Source organism: Pelmatolapia mariae, linkage group LG10_11 (assembly GCF_036321145.2).
Source record: "Pelmatolapia mariae isolate MD_Pm_ZW linkage group LG10_11, Pm_UMD_F_2, whole genome shotgun sequence".
Lineage (NCBI taxonomy): Eukaryota > Metazoa > Chordata > Actinopteri > Cichliformes > Cichlidae > Pelmatolapia > Pelmatolapia mariae.
The window spans coordinates 54,106,780-54,121,703 of NC_086236.1; the positions used below are offsets into that span (position 1 = coordinate 54,106,780).

At 40.4% G+C, this 14,924-nt stretch overlaps 1 protein-coding gene across 2 annotated transcripts in view; it reads left to right on the plus strand.

The window, feature by feature from the left end:
• Positions 1-14,924, plus strand: part of kmt2bb (lysine (K)-specific methyltransferase 2Bb) — a 27,355-nt gene continuing 12,431 nt past the window's right edge. Inside the window, exons 1-21 of one of the 2 annotated variants that reach the window (XM_063484945.1) lie at positions 1-361; positions 1,756-1,834; positions 1,996-5,571; positions 5,675-5,856; positions 6,035-6,154; positions 6,343-6,529; positions 6,865-7,096; positions 7,192-7,259; positions 7,336-7,581; positions 7,743-7,849; positions 8,137-8,280; positions 8,816-8,929; positions 9,101-9,247; positions 9,325-9,417; positions 9,495-9,612; positions 9,699-9,812; positions 10,017-10,201; positions 11,185-11,286; positions 12,866-12,976; positions 13,109-13,185; positions 14,636-14,850. In XM_063484945.1, coding sequence (XP_063341015.1) covers positions 32-361; positions 1,756-1,834; positions 1,996-5,571; positions 5,675-5,856; positions 6,035-6,154; positions 6,343-6,529; positions 6,865-7,096; positions 7,192-7,259; positions 7,336-7,581; positions 7,743-7,849; positions 8,137-8,280; positions 8,816-8,929; positions 9,101-9,247; positions 9,325-9,417; positions 9,495-9,612; positions 9,699-9,812; positions 10,017-10,201; positions 11,185-11,286; positions 12,866-12,976; positions 13,109-13,185; positions 14,636-14,850 — 6,547 coding nt within the window. In that variant the 5' untranslated portion in view covers positions 1-31. The remainder of the gene's footprint in view (positions 362-1,755; positions 1,835-1,995; positions 5,572-5,674; positions 5,857-6,034; positions 6,155-6,342; positions 6,530-6,864; positions 7,097-7,191; positions 7,260-7,335; positions 7,582-7,742; positions 7,850-8,136; positions 8,281-8,815; positions 8,930-9,100; positions 9,248-9,324; positions 9,418-9,494; positions 9,613-9,698; positions 9,813-10,016; positions 10,202-11,184; positions 11,287-12,865; positions 12,977-13,108; positions 13,186-14,635; positions 14,851-14,924) is intronic. The other variant, XM_063484946.1, reaches the window with a different exon arrangement.

A 14,924-nucleotide genomic window follows, 5' to 3' on the forward strand; every position in this document is an offset into this window, starting at 1 on the left:
CTAGCCGTCGGTGTGTGTTGTTGTTGAAGCAATGATGGCGGCAGCGGGATGCGGATCAGCAACCGCGGCTGCCGTAGGAGGCCAAGGTGGAACCGCTACGGCCAGAGGTCGTTTTCCCGGTCGGCCTTGGTCATCACGCAGTCGTTTGCGCTCTGAGAAGCGTTGGCAACTCGGGCGATCGGGCTTAGAAGCTGATGATGTGACTAACGGAGGGCCAAGGCCCGCAAACCTGGTTCTATCGTTAAACGAAGACCAGTCTCACTTGCGCTTGCTTGGAATACAGGAAAGCCACAAGATCCTTGGCCAGGCTGGATACAGCTCTAGTGGGAGTGAAGAGGTGAGGTCCCACACCCACCCAGGAGTTAGTATCTTTATTTCATCTTCTCACATTTTGTGTGATCGTTAATGCACCAGAAAGAGAGCAAGGCACAACAGTGTGACTGCTTAGTACCATGGAGAAATGTCAACATCCTTCAGGCTAGCGTTAACTTTAGCTTCAAGCTTGCTAAGCTAAAACTGTATGCTAAGTGTTAGCACAGTGGAGCTCTCCATTACATTTAATGAACAGTCGTAACACAAAATAAGCACTTCAGCCAAAGCAGCAAAGCTGTTCAAGTCACCGCAGCACTGTTGCTTAATTTGCTCCCAGAAATTTTAAACATTTAAAGGGTCATAGCATGCATAACTGTAAGAGTTTTAATTGTTAAAAAACACATTATGCGGGAACGCGAGTTTGTAATCAGGAGTCTCAGTTATTTCATGTATGGCCCACTCGTTATAGGGCCAGAGTAGCAGCTAGCTAGCTAATAGTGAACACAAAGAAGGGGAAGGATAGCGCCTCCGTACCCCGCACAGTGGCTAACTGCTAACACTTCTGTTTTCATACGCTGCATAGACTCGGGCAGAGTAGTCTGCTTAGCTAACGTTACTTTAAATAAGACCGCACATACGTCGGAGCTTATTTGTACCACATAGATAACTTTCACAAATTAGGTTGAATGCTTTATGGAGGGCTGGGTTTGCTAACCGCTAGCTAATGTCACCAAACACGTCAGGTTTAAATGGTGGTGCAGAAGTGTGCCAAAGTCAAATGCAACCTTGTTGGAATCGAAAGCGTTCAAACTCACCTCATGAAGTTTAAGTAAAATGCCAGTTCGTAAGAGTGGCGCTGTTTGTATGAATTAAGATCCCAGTTGTGGGTATGGGGATGTACAGTACTCAAAGAGAATAGTAATTATAGCAAGATTTACCAGCAGTTTTTTTTCCGTAGCTGCTCATTTGACATTCATATTAAACCTGTTGACGTATCTTGTTGCATTAGGTAGTAAACGGTCTATATTATGTAATAACATTATAGGAAGTTTTCCTACTCAGCCACATGTTTTTTTCTTTTTTTGTTGCTTTTACTAATGCACAAAGTATTTATGATATCTGTATAACAACCCATGATGAATGACAGTAGTTGGTTTCAACCTTTACTTAGAAAGAGCAAAACAGTCATGTACTATTGATGAGTTTCATTTTAAAAAGTCAGACTTGTTTGCTATATTGTTAGAAAAGCCCTTGTTCAGATATGCTATGATCCACATATATTGATTTGTTAATGTGTTACGTGTTAAAAGCATGTGCATGCAAATGATTTTTTTTTCCTGCACTGAGACCTAAAACTTTAGTTATTGTTTATCCTGATGGTTTAACAGTTTCCAGCAGAGTGCAAAGTGGCTTCAAGTGTTAATTGCGGTTTTATTTTTCAAGGGGGATGATTTCAAAGGATTTGAAGCTGAGACAAAAGGTTCCAAGGGACCCATATTGTCTCAACAAAATTCTTCCAAAGGTAAAGAGCAAGCTGTTATTTAATCTCATGAAATATTTGGTGTTATTTGTAAATAACCCACAAGTTAGGAAATGAATTAAGCACGAAATGCAATATAATATATTTTTTCTATATAGTTTTGTCAGACGATTTTGTGTTTATTTAATACCTTTGTTTTGCAGGTGATGCTGCCAACACAAAATCGAAACGACAAAGTGAGAAGCTACCGCTTAAAACGCCAGCAGTGAAGGCAGCTGCACCACCTGACCCGATAAAAGATGTAAAGTCTTCGGAGCAAATGCACGACGTGTCCCTCGAAGCAAAACCAGCAAAAGATTGCAAGAAAGGTTCGAAAGGAAAAAGCACCCTGGATCGACAGCCCGCCAAGAGCAGAGCTTCATCAGCAGCACCGAGGATTACTATAAAGTTGGTGGCCAAAAAGAAAATCAAAACTGTAAAGGAGCCTCAGAAAAAATCTGCAAAGAAATTGAAGATGAAAGGAGATCAGGATGAGCCTAAAACCAAGGACATTGAGGGTGACCAGATTTTAAGTGCTCATGTCAAATTAAAAGCTGAACCACAAGAGGATGAACATGGCACAGAAGATAAAGGAGGGGGGACGGTACCTGTGAGAAGGCGTGGGAGATCTGCTTTAAAAACAACAGAGCCTGTATGCCAGACAAGCGCCAAAGTTGTGGTTAGTGACCAAAAATCAGAGGAGAAAGAATCTGTTGATCAACCTGATTCTGTAAAAGAGAGCAGGACTGTAGAGCCAAAATCACATGCAAAGAAATTAAAGCATAAGGAAACTGCTGCTGGCCAGGGTCCTGATGTTAATCAACTAGTGACTCGTAGGAGCAATAGAGTCACAAACCCACTCTCTAAAAGAGCCACGGTGAGCGCACCTGCAGCAGAAAGTTTGAGTACAAGTGATGCTGTTGTAGCAGCGTCCAAGTCAGAAGCTTCGCGGACAGCAGAGGCCAAACCATTAGCGGGAAGTAACAGACGAAGGCAAAGCAGGAGGCTGAATAAAAACAATACAGTGCCAGAAAACCAAGGTCTGTCATTGTCAGAGACTGATAACTCAGCTGTGCAACCCAGTGACAGTTTGCCTTTGAAAAATGAGGACATGAGGGTCCCAAGCTTAAAGTTAATAAAGATCAGAAACCCTAAATACGATGCACAGTCCGCGGGGAAGAATACGTCTCGGAAGAAAAAACGAAGAAAATTTATCTGGACTTTGACGTTAGTAAAGGGAGGAAGTCAGACGCCACGCGCTGAAAACACTTTCACAGTAACACCTAATGCTGTAAGTGAGGTTGATCAGCCCACTCTTTGTGATACCAGTGTCAGTGAAAATTTAAAGGGAATTGATGATGAATCCAAACTTGATGACACAGTTCCACAGGAGAGCGAAAGCACTGAGAAAAATGAGAGTAATCAGAAGGATTCCCAAAACAACGCAGAGGAGCCGTTGGAGGAAAAGACCTCTTTACAAGTTGAAGTTGCAGTGGAACACACGGCTGAAGCATCTCCACAAGAAATCACTAAAACGGACTGTGGGAAAGTTGTCCCCCCTCTTCAAATTAAAAAGGTCTCCTCTCCTGGCAAACATAAAAGTTCAAAGCCTTCTTTTTTAATTCATCAGGTCAGCCCTGTGGCTGAAAAGATGTTGGAAAGAGAGGAGAAAGAGGATGTTTTAATAGATCAGAATGAAACAAATGAGGATAAATCAGCATGTCTGGATGTTGATGTCACACCAACAAGGAGGCTAAGGAGGAGAACATCAAGCCTTGATTCGTCACCAACAAAGTCTGTCAGTCAGAAGCCAGTGAACACTCCAAAACGAAAGCTTAGAGCAAGTGTACAGGATGAAGATGCCCCACAGGTTCATGTTGAAGATTCTTCTCAGGTTTCAACTGAAGATTCCAGTTCACAAGTTCTTCCCGAAAACTCTTGTCTCGATTTGACTGAGGAGCCATCGCAAACAACCTTTGTAAACTCCTCTGAAATTGTTGACAAGGATACCTCAAATATTGCTGAAGACCCCTCACAGGTGCCAGGTGACGCTTCCCCACCAAAGGTGGAGAATGAGGTAGAACCACAGATTAATGAGGCCGAACCACAGTTTAGTGAGGCCAAACCATTGCCTGTGCCTTCCAAGCCTAGAAGATGTAGGAATAACAAACTAGGGAAAAAGAAGTCTGTTCAGAGGAAGAAGGCTGTCGTTTCCACTGAAACTGCTGTCAACACAGAGCCTGTTACAGTTGACACTACTAACACAGAGCCTGTTCAAGAGGAAGACACTCAGCCTTTAGTAACAGAGGTAAGCCAGCCGGAAAAAAAAGATTGCCCTCTGCCAGAGACCGAACAGGACCCTGTGTCAGTGGAGGAAGAGCAGATACAGCCATCAGTAAAGGAAGAAATGGACATTCAGTCAATTGAAAGTCAGCAATCTTTGTCACTGGAATGTCAAACGAGTGATCTAAATGCATCAATGGCATCTCAGAAAAAAGGAAAAAAGAAACGTAAAAACTTGATTGGTCAGCGCCAGAAACACAGACACAGGAGCAAAGATGGAAAATTTGCCCCACTCAAATTACCTGAAAGTGAACAAACTGAAGAGGGAGATGGTGACATTTCTACCCCACTGGCAGCTAACGCACCATCCCCAAGCTCCAAACTTATTGGGGTACATAAAAAGTACAAAAAGAAGCAGTCAAGTCTTCAGTTTATTGGCTCTAAGAGACCAAAACCTAAAGTCATTTCCAAGCTGATAGATACAGGACTTGACAAAGATAGTTTGAAGCAGGAGGAAACAGACACATTAGTTGATGGGGGGCAGGCAGATGTTGCAGAGGCTCAGCGCAGTAAGTCAAAGTTCATAAAAAACATTAAGCACTTCATAATGCCTGTGGTAAGTGCCAGATCCTCTCGGGTGATCAAGACCCCGCAGAGGTTTATGGATGATGCAGGAATGTCTGTACTGCCTCGGAGAAACTCCCCGAAAAAGGGTTTACAACTGGGCTTGCAGATACGTCCAGGAAAGAGGCGAGATGACGGGGCAGACAGGGCAATATCTCCAATCCTGCCAATTGACGAGGAGGACATATTGAGTGAAGCTCAACTGGACGTCGATCTGTTTTCAGCTCAGGACCTCGATGAAAGTATTGATCTCGCCGATAGCCTGTTTTCTGAGAGAAAAAGTGTCAAAAATGATAAGAACAGGTCCCTTCTAAAGAACTCTAGTTTCAAGTGGCATCTTCCAGAAGAGTCAGGCAAGGAAGTGAATACACTGGACAAAACTCCAGAAAACAAAGGTGAGGATCTGTTTTCACTGACACCAGTTGATAAGCCTACAGAACTATCTACTGACCTCCTTGATGTTCAGAAAAAGAAAAGCTGCCCTAAGTTCACTAAGCAAACGACTCACCTCAAGATATATCAGAGGCTGAAGAAGCCACACCTGGGACTTAAAAGCAAAAACCCAACAGAGCCCGATGGTGCGAGCAAACCACTCCAGCCTCCTGTTGATTTAGCAGAAGGACTTGATGATGAAGCCATGAGCATTAGTCTTAGGCAACGGGATACAAGCGTAGAGAAAGACAAGTCCAAGCTTAAGATCGAAGACCTAGATACGCCTGGAGTAGTGAGAAAAGTTTCTGTCTGTGTTAGGACTACTAACCCAAAGTCACTCACATTGCAACATGGCCAAGTGGAAGATATAGCTGCAAAAGACACTGCCCAGCCTCACTCAGGTAACACCATACTAATGTTAAGCAACGTTCGATTCATCACTTACACAATCGTGCAAACAAGACTATACCATAGACCTGAAAATGGCTTGTATTGCTTCCACAGGAGAGTTGCAGTCAGTACAGAACTCAGGCAGATGTGGGGGCATTTCTCTTGGGTCTGTGGAGAAGGGAGTACCACAAAGAGCACGACTCACTGGTGCAAATAAAAGAATGTTCAATCTCCTCAGGAAAGCCAAGGTTCAGCTTATTAAAATTGACCAGCAGAAACAGCTTAAGTCGTCCGGGGTAAGGTCACCGTCACCACAAGCGTGTTTTCAATTCATTGTATACATTGACTGTTTGTTAGTAGCTTAACCTGGCTTAATAACATGTCATAGAGGAAGAACACATCATATAAAGACAGTTGTTTTGAGTGATACGTTATGTATCAGTGTTTTTTTTTCTATTCCAATTAACCTTGCAGCTGTTATCTGGCCCGACTGGAGCCAGGTCTCAAGATATGACCTCTAAAAGACAAAGGAGGAAGCAGAGGGTGCAGCTTCATTCTGACGTTCCAGTCAAGACAGAACCGCCTCAAGTACAAGTAAGCATGGAAATCAATAGGCCCGAGGGGAGCGAGCATTGATCTCACTAAAAATCTTGTTTCTGTCTGTGGTTGTACCAAGCGGATAAAAAAACCCTTGTGTTGAGCTGAAATTGAACAATAATATAAACAGGGAAGCTCATCCCGTGTAAACTAAAGCCTCATGACATTTTTATTTCCTTCCTCAGCCGCAGGTCATCTCCCCACTGTGCCAGGAGTTCCGTAGAGCAGGAGGTCCACGTATCAAGCACGTGTGCCGTGCTGCATCCGTGGTCCTCGGGCAGCCACGTGCCATGGTACCAGATGATATTCCCAGACTTAGTGCCTTGCCACTGCATGAAAGATCTGGCATTTCCCCATCAGCGGTCACTAAAGGTAGATATGACATTACACTGCTTGTCTGAACAGTTCCTATAAACAAATTTGTTTCCTAACTCAAACATAAGTAACACTATCTAACTTCCAGCAGAGGATGATGTTTGTACAACTGATTAGTTTTTATTTGATATTCACTGTAACCAGACTTTTCTTGATCATTTATATATTTAGTGCCTCATCATTGCATCTTTACTATTTTTATCTATATCGCTGCTGTTTGATGTGGCTGAGAATGCTTTTGGGAAAGAGAACAAGAGCTGCTGTTCAGATAAGCTCAAATCATGCATGAAAGGCATTATTTTCCCATTCTTATTGCATTTTTGTTCTTGCAGATGTTGGTTCTCCATCTGAATCTGACAGTCCTGGGCTGTCAGATCCAAAGGTCACCAAGGTCAAGAAACCATCAAATTTCGTGAAGCGGAAAGGACTTGGACCGTTTGGGTACAGATCTAGAAGGTGTGGCGTATGCAAAGGCTGCAATCACGAAGAGGATTGTGGCAAGTGCATTAACTGCCTGGACAAACCCAAGTTTGGTGGTCCCAATACCAAGCGGCAGTGTTGTGTGTAAGTTACGTTTGGTAGTTTTTGTGGCGCGTAGGACAATGTGGTGAATTCTGATTTATTCTAAAACTTCGTATTTATTTTATTTTAACCACAAGGTATAAGAGATGTGACCAAATTGAGGAGAGGAAAGCACGCAGATTAAGTGGGAGAACGGCACCCAAAGGTAATTTTTCCCCTTCTGTGCACACTTCATGTTGCAGTAGTTCTTACATATCAGTGTCACCACTGTTTTCTTTTAGGTTCCTCTAAGCGAAGGCGATCCTCTCTCAGTGGGGGTCATTCAAGTAACGACGAAGGGAATGACTCACCGTCTGGTCTCCAGAGTGACGGTCACAGTCCGTCATTGAGAAAGCAGCCGAAGCGTGTCGTTAAACCCCGTGTCTATTTTGACCTGGTGGATTACGACTCAGATCTAGATGATAAAGCTCTCTCGAGCTCTGCCTCACCAGCAAGGAGAAGAGGTGTCGGACCCCGTTTCAGTCAAGGTAAATTAATACTCAGCGACTGCTTGACTAATTGCTTCTTTTTTTTCTTTTTTTTTAAGAGTAGCAAGTAGCTCTGTAGTCATTTAAGTTTGGATATTGTTTACTATTAAGATTACAAAGCCTGTAATAAAGTAAATTGTTTTTTCCATGATGTTCTCAAGACTTTGTGTCGCTGGAAGGATTCTTGGGAGACATATCAGATGATGAGGTCAGGCATCGAAAGTCCAGTTCTCACCGTGTGCCGTCAGCTCGACGTAAACCTGAAAAGGTGGGTAATTCTGGATTTAATTGGTGCTTAAACTGTACTTAACTTATATATTGGAAATTTGTGGCATTTGTATAGAAGTATAATGATGTTTGGCCAACAAGGACAAAAAATGTCCAGCTCTGGCACGCTGTGCTTAACATCACACTCGTTACTGTTACTGACCAAACAAATGAGACGTTTCTGCACAAAGCTGTCTCAGGATTTTCTTACATTCCCTTTCTTTTACTAATTTAATGCAGTGAATTTTAGCAATCAGCAATTTAATTAACCATTATGCATGTCTGTAGGTTGCGGTGGTCTCTCAGGGTCTCCAGTCTCAGGGTCCTTTGGAGCAGACTCCTCCCAGTGTCCTGGCTGCATTGGCCCATGGATTTGAACAGCGAACTGTTGAATCTTCTAAACCTACTCACAAAATCAGGGTTGATTTTAAGGTAGGTTTTTTTTGTTTGTTTTGTCTTTGTTTCATATATTCCTAAATTGATTAAATTGATTCCCTGTCGGAAAGTAATAACTAGAGTTATGTATTTGGAGACATACTTGGTTTCTTATTTGCCTTCCTCAAATATTATTTACTCCACAGAAGATGTACACACAGCTAACACCTGTAATAATTTAAAATGCATTTCATGTTTTCACGTTAGTATAATGTTTTGCCCAGCAGAGGTCAGTGTTAATCTAAATTCCCACATGTGCAGTGTTCCATACATCATTCATTAGAGTTTTGTTCCTTCTGATCTGTCGAATTATTTTTGTAATCTATGAATGAAAGTTTTACATGTGTCAAAATGCAAATTACAACTTGCATTAAATTTAATACACAAAGTTAATCCACAGTTCAATCAACAACATAGTGTAAATATCTATATGGGCATTGATTAATGGAAAGAGTAGGGTAATGGTAACTACTGTGAAAATCTTTAATTTTTTTTATTTATTTATCTTTTTAAATTTTTGTCTCATTTTCAGGAGGACTGTGCTTTGGAGAATGTCTGGAATATGGGTGGATTAAGTATACTGACCTCTGCGCCTCCCATGCCACCCTATGTCTGCTTCCTTTGTGCCAGTAAAGGGCAACACGAGGTAACTGATGATTTCTACTCAATTTTAATTGAAATATTCAGTCTCCTGCTTACCACCTTGTATTTTCAAAAAAGTTTAGATAAACATCAAGCACTACATGATTCAGATAGCAAGGTGTCCTTTTTTGTAATTTACGTGTTCTTTTTTTCCCCTCTGATCCTCATTTTACAGATGCTGTATTGCCAAGTGTGCTGTGAACCTTTCCACAAGTTTTGCCTTGAGCCAGCGGAGCGCCCCTCAGAGGAGAACAAAGAAAACTGGTGCTGCAGACGCTGCAAGTTTTGCCATGTGTGCGGAAGGAAAAACAGGCTCTCAAAGGTAAAAACATTTTATTTGTCTTGTTTAGCTTTCTTATTGGTATGTACTTCATCTGTTTGCTTCCATGTCTTCCTCAGCCTTTATTAGAGTGTGAACGATGCCAGAACTGCTATCATGCCTCCTGTTTGGGACCAAACTACCCAAAACAAAACAAGAAGAGGAAAGCCTGGGTAGGTTACTCAAAAAAACACAATTTTAGGGATATTTACTACAACCTGCCGATTTCTCATAGTAGTATTTTGTGCAGGTGTGTATGACATGCACCAGGTGCAAAAGTTGTGGCGTCACACCAGGGAAGAGTTGGGACACTGAGTGGAACCATGACAAAGGACTATGTCCAGATTGTTCAAAACTCTATGACCAGGGTGAGGCGACAGTTTAACCTTGACAATAAGTTTATCATTTGGTGAATTTTCAGCTTCTTTAACTTATCTGAATGTCTCTTTTTTAGGTAACTACTGTCCAATCTGCTTCAAGTGTTATGAGGACAATGACTATGATAGTCAGATGATGCAGTGTGGCACCTGCAACCATTGGGTTCATGCCAAGTGTGAGGATCTAACAGGTGATTTTTATTATTGACTCGGTAAACATTGATGGTATACAGTTTTGAAGCTTCTTAATACTGGAACAGCATTATCAAACTTAAATGTTATCTGCTACTGTCAGCTGAGCATGAATATTTTTCTTAGATTGCATTTGTGAATTTTGATTATGAGTGGATTTCTCTGCCTCCATCCAAAATATCTCTCCTGTAAAATAATTTCAGATGAGCTGTATGAGATCCTGTCCAGCCTGCCAGAGAGTGTAGTGTATTCATGTCGACCATGTAGTGTGACCCAACCCAGTGCCTGGAGAGAGCTTCTCTACATTGAGCTCAGGGCTGGGGTGGAGAAGGTGCTAGCATGCTTGCTTTCGTCCACCCTCACCCAGCACCTTGTTACCTGCTCACAGGTAGGAGACTTTGCTTCTATTTTTATTAGTGATGCACTGATTGACTTGCCGGGGACTGGAATCAGATGATTTTCAGTGTTCTCAACACCAACCGGTGACCAGCCGTTCAGCCTGATATATGTGCAGTTATGAGCTGGTCCATTTCATGCATGCACAACATGCACAAGTACTCATGCGCCCACTTACAGCCATATGTTAACATGTTGTAAGTGAAGTTTGCTAAAGTAACCTGCAAGGAAAAGCACTATGAAAACTTTTGCCGAAAACTTAATCAGATGCTTAACTCAAACTTATCCAGCTGAACATGGACATTTTTACAGAAGTTAACAAAAGAAAAGTGGTAAAGATAACCAAAGCTTAAAGAAGCCTTGGTATGAGCAAAAGATCAAAGCAGTTACAGGAAAACTTATGGAGACAAGTGAAAAAGAAAAAAGAATCAATGTCCTGTTATCTGTTGAAGTTCTACACATACTGGAAAATGATGCAAGTCCCTGACTCGTTTTTTTTGTTTTTTTGTTATATGAATCTGCTGCACTTGCTTTTGTTTGCTAAAGGTAAGGTGAAATATGTCAGTTAAAGGTGGGTGCACAGCAACACATTTTCATGTATGTGTTCCTCTTTACAGCAGTAGAGCACTTTATTTTCAGTTGTTAAAGTGAGAGAAGTTCCTGTAACTTACTGCATCTTGGGATAAATTGTGAAGTTTAATAAGTTTATTTTTTATTATGAACATAAAATAGTGATTCTTGTTTGTATATGCTGTCAATTGTAGTTCTTAGAAAGAAAATCATAACCAGGAAAAATCGGTATAGGCTGGTCACACATTGCAGTCGGTTCATCTCTAATTTTTATGACTCAAATGTAGGTTTTTATGCTAGATATCATTGAATATAGCTACTAAAATGTTACTGTATTATTATTATTTTATTTTAGTAAACCACTCAAATTGCATGATGTTTAATTTTCTTCGACTTCTGTTGTAGTGTGAAAGATCGGTCGACCCTGACAGTGGCATAGAAGGAAAGCCAGCCTGTGACCTCCGAGCTGTAGGAAAGAAGTTTGACAAAGGCCTTTATACTACACTGGTGAGTACATGGCCCCTTATTTAATGTCACATAATCAGTTCAAGTAGATTAACTGGTATAAAACATTGTGCTTCCATTTAAACATTAGGTCTGTACCATCATAGTAAAAATTATGATCATGATCGTTCAGTTTTTATTGCAAATTGTAAACCGAACATTGCTTTCACATTTTCATATATGTACGAAAATATAAGTCAAAATAAAATCGGTCTTCCTTATTCTCCTTATGTTTTTCACTCCTTTCTTTATACCTGTATGATGTATGCAAATAAAACAGTGCGAGTTTTGCCACTTTTGATAAAGAATTGCTCGAGCAAATGACCTGTGTTTGTCTAATATGTTGACCATTTTCATGAAGCCTTCGTTACTCGCCTCATCTGGTTTGCACATAACTTTTTCCAAATAGAATCCGATTGGCTGGTGATTTCAGTGCACCCCTGTGAGCTACATGAACTGACTCCCTGTACAGGCTTATTTTTCTGGAAGTGCGAGTTGATGCTAGACGATTCACATTAGCAACCACTGCATTTTTTTTAGCCTTCATGTATTCAAACAGCAGTTTGTGAGTTTGTGGTGTATTCTCAGGCGGTTGAATAAATTAGTTGTGTTTTTCTTTACAGTGCAGATGCACCGCACTCTGATTTCTTCATGGTTAACATAACTTATGCTAAGTTTTTCCCTGCTGCTGTGCATAGTTCAGTATTTTGAGTCATTGTTATATCTGTCTTTGAGTGTAGTTTCACATGGTCAGACTAGCACAGGAAACTTCAAACTTGGTGGGGGAAACAGCTGTGTTTGGCAAATGGTTATGTGCTGATTTAAGAAACGCTTCATTTGCGTTTGCATTTGAATTAGCAAAACATGCATTTTAAATATTGCTCAATTTAATTGTGGAATGCCAAAATCGTCATCTAGATTTAAATTCAATTAACTGTACAGCCCTATTATGTGATATAGAATGGTACAGTGGTCGTGAGGGACCACTGTCTCGCTGTTTGGCAGATTTTTTTGGTGCAATTTTGCATGGGTTTTTTTTGTTGTTGTTGTAGTTTTTTTGTTGTTTTTTTTTACAGCGCATTGTGTTCTGTCTGTGTTCTGATTGGCTGTAGACCATTGTCGATCAATATCGTGCCGTGTGTCATCCTGTACTGTATGTTTGTAAGTTTTCTCCAACAAACACAAAAATGTCGATGAAACGTTTTCACCATCAAAGGCAACCGCGGGTGCCTTTGGTTTTATTCTATAATACTGGACTTATTTTTCTACGAACGATTGAACTTTGAGGGTGTTTAAACAAGAGAGATAAGTGTAAAATGTTCAAGCCTGTCAGAGAAAAGTGTATAAAGTGTGTAGTCACGGCATTTAAATCCATAAAACATCTATAATAATTGTAAAAAATAAAGTTGACTACTTTGTGGATTTCACGTATCGGTTATGGTTATTTTTAGAACGTACCTACCGCGATAAACGAGGGACCACTGTAGTTACGTTCTTTATGTTGGAAATGCAGCTGCTCTATCAGCACAAGATTGAACATCTCAAGGACACCAAAATATTTTTTCTTTCTTTTTTTAAATAGAAAATGTTCCATGAGGATGTGGTCCAGGTGGTGCGAAAGAGGCTAGAGCAAGAGGAAGATCTTCCAGAGGAGCGGAGACCTACTGCCTTGGCACGATCCTACTACTTAAAGGTGCTGTATGGCTGAAAACACATAAAGTCTCCTGAAGTTATGCAGAATTGGCTTTAAGCATGATTTATCTTTTTGTTTGTTTGTTTTCAGTTTTATAACATTTATAATTACTGAGTGTTTTTTCTCTTTTAGCTGCTCGAGGAGGTATTTAATTGGTTCAACAGCCAAGACCCAAAGGTGTGGGACCCTTGTACCAAAGACTTGCCAGTGTGAGTATTACATTTTTAATATTTTATAAGTTTAAGAAATACTCCATTAAAGTTATATACCTAGATAGTGTTGAAGTACGCCGATTTCACGGATTATTTTAATGGTAGCGATCAGGCGGAGACTCTTACTTCCAAAATCAGACGTCTTTTTAGTTGTGCTTTACAATAAAATACAGATGCATCCGGAGACCTAGCTAACTAGCCTACTTCCGCTACGTCTAGCGAGGTCTGGCTCACAACTGGAAATCAACACAATCTTATGGGTTCGGTGTCCCACCCATTGTACCGTCCCCTTCAGCTGTCCTGCCTCCAGTCTTCCCCACTTCAGCACTACAAACAAAATCCTAAATTTACACGTAGCTCTCTAATCTTCTCTACCTACAGTGAAAATATAAAAACATGAGTCCATAATCACATTTCCCTCAAGCAACCCTTTTCACAATAGATACAACAGAAATAAGCACATCTGTGTAAAACATCACCTAACTATAAAATTAGCTAAAGTCATGTCTCCTTACAGTAAAATTTAAAAAACAAAAACAAAAAACAAACAGTTTAGATTTACTATATTAGAAGTACAGGCTTCACTGTAGATTAGATATTATTCATCCCTCGGATGGGTTCCTCCGGGAAATTCAGTTTCCGGTAGCACTGCACCGACAGAAGTTGCAGAATATGAGCAGAAATATACCATATATACACATATATAAATACAGAGACATATATAAATACAGATTATATAACAGGGATAAATAGGAATAGGAATACCATGGAATTGCACATTTCAACTATTGTGAATAGGAATGTAGGAATACCCTACAACCACTGAGGTTTTTTTTAACCAAGACTGAAATCTTTGATTTATTTTTTAATCAATATGTCCACCTTTCTTTGATGGCATACTTAATCTTTGTCAGCATCTTCAATGCTAGTGTTGCACAGCAGAAAGACAATCTGTCTTTGGTCAGAAAATACGTCTCTTAGGTTCTCTTGGCTAGAGATGGTGCATTTTTCTTTCTTTCTTCATAAAATGATCCAAAGGTCTTCTATTAGATTCATGTCAAGTGATCGGATCATAGTATTTCAGTTCTTTTACATGTATGACCAACCCTGTGAAATGTCTGGTGTTCATTTAATAACTGTCTGGAAATCACAGGTCTGCTTAATTTTGTTTCAATGACAATAGGTTTTCTAACTTGTGTGGCAATCATCGCCAGAGTATTTGCTTTAGTTTCTAATTTTCAGGCTTGATTATTAGTTTAAGCCTGCAGTTATTGAGATACAAGACATTATATAGAACTGTAAATATTTTAAGTGTTAAATATTTTTATCAAGTAGGTAAATTTATGTGGGTTTCTTCACTTCTGATGTGTGCTGTATAATGAAAAGGGAAAGCACCATTCTGTTGTTGTGCTGCTTCAATTTTTGAACTTCTAAACTCTCTCTTCAGGGGGATGTTGTCCCAGGCTGTTCATCCTCCTACAACAGAGCATGTTTATGCTCAGTGGCAGGAGAGAGAGGATCTTTCATCTAGAACTCCACTGGGACTCCTGCAGGAAGACAATGGACAAAGCTTGGATATAAAGGAAGAAGAGGCTCTTTCTCCAATGTCTAGGGAATCATCAAGCCTGAACCATTTTAAAAGCAGCAGACTCAAATTCAAAGGTGACGTATTTAGTTTATGAGAAAATGTTCTTTTTTTTTCTGTTTTTTCTCTTCCACTAAATATTTACTTTTGT